General features: G+C 30.6%; 3 protein-coding genes across 3 annotated transcripts; 1 reads left to right on the top strand and 2 right to left on the bottom strand.

Annotated features, from left to right (window-relative positions):
- The first annotated feature begins 2,855 nt into the window (after positions 1–2,855).
- On the top strand, positions 2,856–3,592 carry LOC119689788. The gene is made up of 2 exons (XM_038104691.1): positions 2,856–3,034; positions 3,180–3,592. Exons 1-2 carry the CDS (start codon positions 3,018–3,020, stop codon positions 3,544–3,546), a joined length of 384 nt encoding a protein of 127 aa, XP_037960619.1. The 5' UTR covers positions 2,856–3,017; the 3' UTR covers positions 3,547–3,592.
- Positions 3,593–5,001: 1,409 nt separating this feature from the next.
- LOC119688260 (serine-rich adhesin for platelets-like) lies at positions 5,002–6,047 on the bottom strand. The gene is made up of 2 exons (XM_038102941.1): positions 5,957–6,047; positions 5,002–5,715 (listed from the first exon to the last, which is right to left on the bottom strand). The coding sequence occupies exons 1-2, from the start codon at positions 5,975–5,977 to the stop codon at positions 5,002–5,004; spliced, it is 735 nt and encodes a 244-aa protein (XP_037958869.1). The 5' UTR covers positions 5,978–6,047.
- Positions 6,048–8,770: 2,723 nt separating this feature from the next.
- On the bottom strand, positions 8,771–10,128 carry LOC119688259 (nuA4 complex subunit EAF3 homolog). The gene is made up of 4 exons (XM_038102939.1): positions 10,011–10,128; positions 9,824–9,941; positions 9,659–9,771; positions 8,771–9,576 (listed from the first exon to the last, which is right to left on the bottom strand). Exons 1-4 carry the CDS (start codon positions 10,036–10,038, stop codon positions 8,771–8,773), a joined length of 1,065 nt encoding a protein of 354 aa, XP_037958867.1. The 5' UTR covers positions 10,039–10,128.
- Positions 10,129–10,381: the final 253 nt, after the last annotated feature.

Genomic DNA, 10,381 nt, shown 5'->3' with positions numbered 1-10,381 from the left:
CATTTTGGCGTACTTACTCCCATACCCGTATGTGCATATGCAGACAGAGTTGGATACGTAATGAATTCGTTCGCTTTAATATTGTATTGTCGTATCTATATTTCATAGTGCACAAGTATAAAAAGCACATTTGACACTTTTCAAGCAACAACAGACGCCGAGAGCACTTATATGCTCCAATTTTATGTAGATACTCCATGTTTTATTCTAATGCCTTCCTTTCGACATAATCAATAAATATGGGGAAAGACAACGTAAGCGGAAATTTCAAAGCATACTTTCAGGCATATAATGAGCACAGCAGAATATATATAAAAATCATAGTTAAGTAAAGGGCGTCAAATTTAGCATTGTAACTTGTATGAAAAATGCGATAAAAGAAAAAAATATATACAAAAATATATACTATAAGTATATTTGAGGGCGACATATACAATATACAATATTCAATAGCGAAAATAAAAGAAAATTCTATGAATGAATATGTGCCATGGCACAAAAATAAACGACAGGTAAGCATATCTTTTCGTTAAAGTTATAGGTAGCGCCACATTAGAACAGTTACTCCCATGCAATATTGAAATATGTACTCACCGCATACAATCCTAAAAATAAAATTAAGCAAAAATATGAAAACTCCTCTTAGCGGAAAATGGAAACAAAAATCTGTAGTCTGTCAGTTACAAATAAAAGTAATTTCATATATCAATAAAGTATGTACTTAAGAGACGTCAAGTACACTTTGAAGAGTACAAAACAAAAACAAAAAAAAAACAACTAATTGCCGTAAGTCGGCATTTTTTACTGAGTGTATCACATACTCCTACTACCTCAACTGTTATCATCGAATAGCAGTGACTGGTATCGATGACTGCTCCGCCAAAACAGAGTGTGTATGGCAAAACGGGAAAGTTTTCATATAAATTTCAAGATAAATTATAACATAAATAATTGTTGTTTGTAAGTCGAGGTAAATAAAGGCTACTACATTAAATTAAGGGATTATAAAATTTGTTAAAAACTAGAATTAAATATACATAATGTTTTCAAATAGATATAATATTTTCAATATTTTTATTTAATGTATATTTCTTTTTTAATTAAAAATTTTTCAACATCAACCAGTAAATGAAAATTATAAGCAAATTAATTTCTGCCACTTTCATTTAAATCGAATCATGCTGTAGGTAAGTAGGTAGGTTAGAGTGGCAGTCTTGTTTCCAATACGCCCATTTCAGCTCAAATGATAACCCATAACCCATACATATATAGCTTTAAATCAGTATACAGTCAACTCTGAAAAAGCTAAGAACTCCTCCATGCTGTACTTCTGCTTGAAGTTCAAAAAAGACAGGATCAAAATCAAAACAATTGATCATTAACAAACCCTAGGTTAGGTTACTGGGGCCGTCTGAAGACGCACTTAGACCATGAGGTCCATTGTGATACCCTTAATTTAATTTAACACCTGTCACTATAACTATTTAGTTCTTGCCAGAATATAATTTAGCTCTCTTAATGAATTGAAAAAGTGCGACCCTAAGCAAAAGAATCTTGCGAAAGCAGAACACTCTAACAGAAGGTGTATTAGTGATTCCTCTCTGTCATCCTCTATACAATGTCTACAGTGCAAGGAGGCTCTGATATTATTGACGACCCTAACCTGAAAGAAAAATAAGTACCGAAAACACATTAGGCTACTCTAACTCGAAGTTCTGCTCAACAACAAGTCAGCAAGTCATTTACACTATGGCATTAACTTTTGCTAAAAAGATTGCTGTAAAGCTACAGTGAAAATAAAATACTTGATCTTAATCGCAAGAGTACCATCCAGATGCAGTATAAGTAAAGGTTTTAAAAAAACCTTCAGTCAGTAGAAAAGATTTACTCAAGTCAGGAATCTTATGCTCTGGTAATGATACATTTTCCAGGCTGCACTGATAAGGAAATGGCACTGCAAACGATATATACTGTCCGCGCAGCTAGGAATGACGTTGCAGATCTTGTTAGTAGATATAAGATTGTCTGACTTTTTCTTCTCTTTCTTCTTTTCTCTCTTTCTTAAGTTACAGCACTCTCTTGACGATACTATGTTTCAGATGTCGGTTCCGATGGTGTTAAGTAAATATTATCCGTTTTGCCTAATTTTGAGGAATAAATAAAATTTTCATGCAGAATGAAACAAATCTATTTTATATTTAAATTGCAAAATTTTTTCAAAGTACTGAGGAAATTTACTGTATATGTCAACCAATGATTCTTTTAATTATTACAATTTTTTTTGTTTTATTTATTAAAGCGATGTTTTATTTGTGTTTCCGTATTAAAATCTGATATATAATTCTATCTGAATGGAGCATATAAAAGCCATCCCTCTTGTAAAAGGGATATATGTCTAGATGAAGAAAAACAAACAAATTTTCGTTGGATGATATTATGAAGATAAATAGCTACTATCTTTCGCTCGTCTTTTATCAGTCACCACTTTTAAGTGTCACGCTTGTTGTTTTTTTCTCTTGCTTCTGAGAAGACGCGCTTAATAATAATGAATGCTATTTGTACTTTGATTTCTACATCACGCCAGATGGCGTTGCGCTGGTTAATGTGTTCGCCACACATATACCTATAATCTTTTATGTTCAATTCAATCTTTTAATAATCTTTTAATTCAATTATATAGAATAATTCTAATTCTAACATATTTTTAAAACACAAAAAAAAAACTATAATAAAATGAACCAAGTTCTATAATGTGTTCCATATAAAAAACCTTCACATATGTTTTTTATGAATTTCAAGAAAAAAGCAACCATATGCTTTTTTCTGTGAACCGATTACTTTCGAAAAATATTTTCTATCGCATACGAATTTCTAGAAAAATCGACCTTTTCGTGGTTGAACACGAGTCAAACAGAATCTCACGAAGTGTAGTAAGTTGCCTATAAGCGTTAACATCCTTCGTTTGTTTATCGTGTATTATAAAAAAACAACAAAGTTTTTGGAGACAATAACTGATAATGGAACCGAAATTTGTGTAAGTGTGAAATACTAATTAAATTGAATTATATTGTATAATATAAATGTGATCTTTTGATAAATGTGATATAAAGTAAAATAAAAAAAATGTTCGCGCGCAATTTTTTTATGAATTTCTTTCTTACTATTTTTTTTGTAAACAGAGTTGGCAAATACACTGAGAAGGAAATGGAAGCTGCAATGGCGCTTTTAGAACTGCACGAGCGTGTTTATTTAGACGACCCACGTGGAAGTCGGGTTGAAAAACCCACAGTTCAAACATCGCCGATCGATTTCACATTGGCAAAAACAAAGACCAAAGTGGTTGAAGAAAGGAAGCAATATCACGTTTCTGTAATCCGCCCCAATATTATGATTAACCAAAAACCAGCAGATACAGCAGAACTGTTTGGTGCACCACAACTAAAAGAAGAACAAGTTTCAGGTGATAATGCTCAAGTTAACGCCGGCATGAAAAAATCTGGCGCTGCAAGGGAGAAAACAGTTGTTATTTTAAATCCACGTTCATGAAGTCCTAATTTCAGTCGTAATGATTTAATATTTTTTTGTTCTTAAACCAATAAATATTTAAATAAATCCAGAAAACGTTTAATGGATCCAAGTAAAAAAGTTGTTTTTAATTAAAAGGATGTATTGGGTTGAGAAAAATTACCAGGCGGGTGTTTAATAAAATAATAAAATAAAAAAAAATTGAATAAAAATGAAATTTTGTTATTGTTTTTAAATTTTAATTAAAATGACTAATTTATTTACCTTTTTAGAAATATTTTTTGGTTTTTTTTTTGCTATTATTATTTGTTCAAAAATTTTTTTTTTTTGTAGTTATTTTTATTTTATATTAATTTATTTTTTTTACGTTTTATTTGTGTTATACTGATTCATGTGATTTTCACAGTCTTCGTTTAAGATTATGTTATATTATGTTATGAAAATAATAAGATTATGATTATATAGGTAATGTGAAAAAAATAAAAATATTGAATAAATGATATACTATAACTCTAATATTATATCGTGAATGCATGAAACCCTCTCTGCCACGTTTGCTCAACTTTTGTTAGGCGATCAAAAATATGTATGGCTCAACATTGTTTGAAGAAAGAAGGTATATTTCTCCCTACAGCCACATTAATTATTTGACAGTAGGGTTTCGAGTCAAAATATATATATATATAATGGATGATACCATTGCAATTCATGTGTTGCGCTTGACCTTATTTAATCCAACTAGTTTTCAGACAATAATAAAGTATATTATATTTTTATTTATCATTTTTGGAAATACTCCAAGATGAGGTTTATATGATCTTGAAGTGTATTGGTTACGTTGGGAGCATATTCATCCGAGTATAACATACACGTATCGTCACTGTCGCCTGACTTAACATTGCCATATCGAACGTATGGGTGTTGTAAAGAGTGGGGGAACGCGGCGATCCCTGAGAAAAGCCTGCTTCTATAGTTCGAACTGACGAGAGAGAAAATGGTAATTTATTGATAATAAAACTTTATTTATTCTACTACATAATTTTTAAGTATTCAACGTAGTTATAGAATCAAAATGTTTTCCTAAGCGTCATTGAATTGTAATTTTCATATACATAAATTATGTATTTTTTCTCCTAATTAATTACTTATTTTTATTATTAATTATTTCTCTTAACTATAGGCTGTTATTCATTTAACGATTTTTGATAATAACGAACTAAATAATTTTATCAAATGAATAAATAATTAAGTCCTGTACTTGGAACAATTATCTTTAGCTGACTAGTAGTTTATCACAAAGTGAGAACTAAAATAAAGCTCAATATCTATAGATAACTAAAAGAAAATTCATTAATTTGCAGTAAATAGAAATATTTTGTTAGTATTTATTTTAATACATCTTAAAGACGTTAACAGATTTTTAATATTGGTTTTAATTATTACATAAATAATTAACGTTTTGCATAAATCATTAAATTAGAGACTCTCCGATGAAGAAGAGTCCATGGTTTCCATAGGTACATCGGATTGAAAATTCGATCCATTTGAATAAAATTCGGCACTGGTCTCTATGGTTACATGCGATAAGCCCGAATCAATTATTTCACTATTACCATTATCGCCGATAGTGGTATTATCGCTGATAGTAGTGGTATCACTGATAGTGGTAGTATTGCTGGTAGTGGTAGTGTCAGTAATACTAGAGTCATCAGTGGAGTATATGGTTACATCCGACAAATCTGAACCAATTATTTCACTATTATCAGTATCGTTAATAGACTCTATGGACTCCATATCTGATAAACTCGAATCAATTACAGCACTACGACCACTATCGCTGGTAGTGGTAGCACTATCTTCAAATTGTTCTATTGCCACAGCTAGATCGGAAATGCTTTCTATCATTCGAAGTATAGAACGAGGACTAAGTGTGCTACCATGTGGGTTAATTCGAACACTTGGATCAAAACGTCGACCTTCGATTCCGGAACTAGTTGAGGCACGTTCATCATTATCAGTATTTGTGATATACTTTGTGAAGTAAGCTTTGTTGGTTAATTTTTCGTTTTCCAATTGCTCTTTTTCAAACGGATCCATAGCCTCAATTTCGTCCTCACTTAATGACTCACCGTCTGATCCATATTTGTCAGGCATATTTTTAGGGCGTGTTATTCCACGAATTACATTCCTCTGAAATTAATAATATATAATAATGTATAATGTATATTTTTTTTAACATTTTGTAAATATAATTTTTATATAATGTTCCAGTATGACGTTAAGCTACTGATGAACACTATATAAAATGTACATTTATATTACATGTCACGAATAAGATAATTATTGGAACACGTGTTTAAAACACACATTTCATACACAAAATAATAGCAAATATGTATATGCATTTATTAATAAATATTCAAACACTTACCAGATCGTCAAGGTTTTCCATATTTTACTGTCGTTGTGTTTTTTACTTTAAATATAATCCAAGAAAACTAACTAGGTACTGTCACTGTCCCGTTAACAAAAAGAACTGACGCCAACGGAAATGAAATTATTAAAAATGCTTGTTCTACTATAGATATTCACAGTAATATATAAGTCTCCATGGAGACTTCCAAAAAATGTATTTATGTAATGTAATAATAGATGTATCACTATTAATTTTTATCTCGCATCTCACACATCACGTTTTCTTTATCGGGTTTTACTGGTTTTTGGTGTACGGGAACAAAATGATTGATACAGATTTGGAATATGCGAATGCAGCAAAAGTAGTGATCCTCTTACTAGATACAAGAAGGTAAGTCTTGTCACAAGTTGCTTATTACTACCTAAACAACGCCAGTGAATAAACTCAATACATCATGTAAAATAGTATAATATTATATTACTTTTACTTCACATCACACAACTGACACAAAAGCCATTTCTTGCCTTATAGAATTTTTAAAAAGCAGTAAAAATTTGAAAGCTCTTATTTGAAACAGAACATATGGATATTATAACCAAAAGATCACTTAATATACGAGGGCGGTTTGATTATTCAGTGACTTTTTGAATAAAACAAAATAAACATTTTATTTTTCTATATATAATCACCTTTTAGCTGGATACATTTAGTCCAGCGTTTTTCTAATTTTCTTATTCCCTCCAAATAATAGGTTTTCTCAAAGCCCACTGTTTCGGTAATGACTTCTTCATCCGACTCAAATCTCTTACCGCCCAGCCATTTCTTTAGGTTTGGAAACAGAAAATAGTCGAAGAGGCTAAATCTGGAGAATATGCAGTATGGGGTAGCAGTTCGTATCCCAATTCGTGGATTTGGGAAATTCACTTTTTTCCATTTTCGTAAAAATTCACGAGGTTGTCTGCTTTGAACGGCTATCAAACAGCAACTGAACGACTAGCTTGCTCAAAATTAAAAAGTTGTTCACTGGTAGATTACAGCTGACGGCAGCACTGTTGCATTTGAAGTAACTGCGCGGGAAATTCAAAAAGTCACTGACTTATCAAACCGCCCCCGAAGTTTGAAGGCAAGTATGTAGTTTAAATATTTTAAAACAAATTTTAATGGTATCTACAACTCTTCATATATCCTCAATATATTTTCAATAATTTGTTTTTGCAACGATTTCGTCTTTAGAAAGTGATGTTAGTGTATTATGTGCTCATATAGAATACTACGTTCACACTTACAATTATAGAAACTTATTTACAAATTTTCAAAAAGATTTCGTATGAAAAATAATATTTCGTAACGTATTAGCATAACGTAATGCTAATATCATATTTCCACTGCAGTTAAAATTATGTTAATGAAATTAAGATTTAATCGTTTCCATTGACAGAACTTGATTTATGCACGTGAAATAGCTTGTTTGTTCACATTTTACATATGAAACATATGACAAATATTTCAAATTTTGGTAGTTTCCCCTGTGGGAAATTTATATTTAAGTGTTTCACTTGACATTTTTCGCTTTAAATCAGTTGATTAATTTATAATGAGCTCATTTACATAAAAGCTTCTTTTATGGTAAATTAATCTCATTAGCGGCTTTAATGAGCAATAATGCCTAAATGAGACAAGTGAAAACATAGTATAATGCTTCAATAGCTGTAATTTGTTCATTTTGTATTCTGAAGAAGTGATTCCAGTGGCTTTAAGTCCCACACTGTGGCTTTCAATGCCTTTCACTTACTGGGAAAGAAAGAATCGTATTTCGATATGATAACTTGAATTTACAGATATACGCCAAGTGGTTAATAACATTGTGAAAATCCAATATGTTTCAAACTTTCCACATATTCTAAATTTCTGAGTTATTTAAAGTTTTTTCATTAATATGGGCGCTATTACTTCCCATACTTGGATATATCCCATAAAGGTGACGGCCGATTTTATGAAAATTATGTGTTCGTGTACTCTACCAATTCTTATATTAATGTACTATTATATATTTACAAATATTTTAAACGGACGTTGTATATCTAATGTGTTTACTAGCTTTGCACTCGTATGGCGTATCTCCAGCAATTGGTTTAAAGTGTCTATTTCCCCACAATATTGTATTTTCTTTTCTTAAAATAGTACAACATAACATAGTAAATGTTAATGAACTTTCACTGCAAATTAACAAAAAACTTCAAGTTCGGACATACGGCTTGGCTTGGCCTGGTCAAGTACGACTTGGCTAATGAACACTGACTCTGAGCTTCAAATTTGGCAGGGCATGAGTTCAACTCGTGGTAACTATTTAGTAACTCTTAATTTCTTCTTAATTTATTTTTATTTATTTTTTTAAGTCGTGAAATGTGCATTTAAATTGTGGTTTTGGATAATGTGACATTACAGGACGGTTGGATATGATTGAAAAAAATATTTACAATTACTTGCAATTATGTATTAAATATTTTTGCAAAATTTATTCATGTATACGTTTATATATGTACTTAAGCTGTATGTTTGTCTTATGTAAATAAAACCAATATATCCATAATGTTTATACGTAAATTAATAAGTATAAAAATCTAGTAACTTATCATTAAAATAATATATGAAAATTGTAATTATATTTTTTGATTTATTGTTCTGATGTTGACTCTCAAGGAGAGTTTAGTTTTTTTATTTTATTGATTGACTTATATTTATTTAAGACATATTAGTCACTGATATATTTTAATTACAAACAATATATTTTCTTTAATTAATTATTTAAATTTCAATTAATTATTTCAATCATTCAAACTCAGGTTGAACAGAAAACTCATTTTTATCAAAATATTTTGCACTATTTTCTGCCAAAAACTTGATGAAATTGTCAATCTGTTCCAACACAATTTTCGCTGAACTTTCATCCAGTTCACTACTTTTCAAGAATGGTCCCAATTTAACAAAAAGCCGAATCATATGTATACACCCGTAAACGCTAGACATTCTCATATTTGGATAACCGTTCGCAATTTGGTTATATTGCGATTGTTCAAGATCATACAATAGTTTTTTATCAAGTACAAGGTTAAAATAATCAATTAAACCCGTCAACATTTCGGTATTTTCTTGCTCGTTTGAGTCTTTTCTAAATTCTACATATTGATTAACCACATCTTGTACTGTTACCTTAGCTGGAATAGTAGCCAGCTTAAATTCACGATTGATTGCATACCAATCATATAGTAATACAGATTTCAGTTCATCTGGTATTATAATTTTAATATCCACTTTAGGACGAATTTCATCATCAGTTTCATTCTGAACATCCACATCGCTCATACTGCCTAGAGTGTCTTCTTCATCATCACTATCGGAAGATTCACTATTAACAATACTACTGTTAGTACTGCAACTACCAGTTGCAGTTATTTCATCTTCTAGAGTGTCTTCTTCACCATCACTCTCGGATGAATCTGCTTGAACGATACTGTTATTAGCACTGCAACTACCAGTTGCAGTTATTTCATCTTCTAGCGTGTCTTCTTCACCATCACTATCGGATGAATCTGCTTCAATAATATCGGCTGATTGGGAACTATCAGAATGCGAGCCTACCTCATTTGGTTTATTATTATAATATAGAAAACCATTTTTTACATTAATAAAACAATTTCTGCTTAATATTTCACTCACCTGCTTGGGTTTTATTTACTATGGTACCGACATCACCAGCGAGCTCGTCTTCTAGCTCTACGTCAGTAAGATTATATTTTTTGAGTCTAACCTCCAATGCCCATTCATCCCACCTGCGGTTATATTATAAATATTTTTAATTTTTTAATCACATAGAAAGCTTACTTCTTGTTCCAACCAAAATAGTGTACCAGATATTTTTTCTGGTTTTTATCAGTTAACAAACATTTCAAGATTTTTGCTTCATATGCAATTCCTTGATAGTAGCAAAGCACTTTCTCACCTAATTTATTGCAATGATTAACTCTGATGGACTAATAATAAGATTATTTTTTGAGAAATTATTATTTACCCTTGGCGAACTTAAATCCAGGTTCCATATTTCCGATTTTTTTTATTAAAAAGTATATATATAACAGTAATTTGTTAATGTGTTAAAATTTCTTAACCTCACCGACTTTTCAAGAACAATCGTGTGGTGACTTGCAAAACGAAGTAATGACATACTTGCAGTTAGTAAGGCCTTGCATACACGGCAAATCGGATTGATGCGAGACTCATGCAAGTGTGATAGGTTTTAGACATTACGATTAAAACAATAATAATTGTATTATAATTATATATAATAAACATAATTAATTATTATTATAATAATTATTACAATCTCATAATTATTAATTAATTATTAAATTTCCTTACTTTCTAAAATATGGAATAAGTATT

Source organism: Teleopsis dalmanni, chromosome X (genome assembly GCF_002237135.1).
Source record: "Teleopsis dalmanni isolate 2A chromosome X, ASM223713v2, whole genome shotgun sequence".
NCBI classification, from domain to species: domain Eukaryota; kingdom Metazoa; phylum Arthropoda; class Insecta; order Diptera; family Diopsidae; genus Teleopsis; species Teleopsis dalmanni.
Note: the sequence above shows the minus strand (reverse complement) of the source record. Positions and strands in the feature narration are given on the sequence as shown.

Bases quoted from the DNA above. Each gene is read 5' to 3' on its own strand.
- LOC119688260 (XM_038102941.1), bottom strand. From the start codon at position 5,977: ATGGAAAACCTTGACGATCTG. The intron at 5,716-5,956 runs GTAAGTGTTTGA...TATTAATTTCAG, and splicing joins TGGAAAACCTTGACGATCTG to AGGAATGTAATTCGTGGAAT.
- LOC119688259 (XM_038102939.1), bottom strand. From the start codon at position 10,038: ATGGAACCTGGATTTAAGTTCGCCAAGG. The intron at 9,772-9,823 runs GTAAGCTTTCTA...ATATAACCGCAG, and splicing joins TATTTTGGTTGGAACAAGAA to GTGGGATGAATGGGCATTGG. The intron at 9,577-9,658 runs GTGAGTGAAATA...CAAATGAGGTAG, and splicing joins AGTAAATAAAACCCAAGCAG to GCTCGCATTCTGATAGTTCC.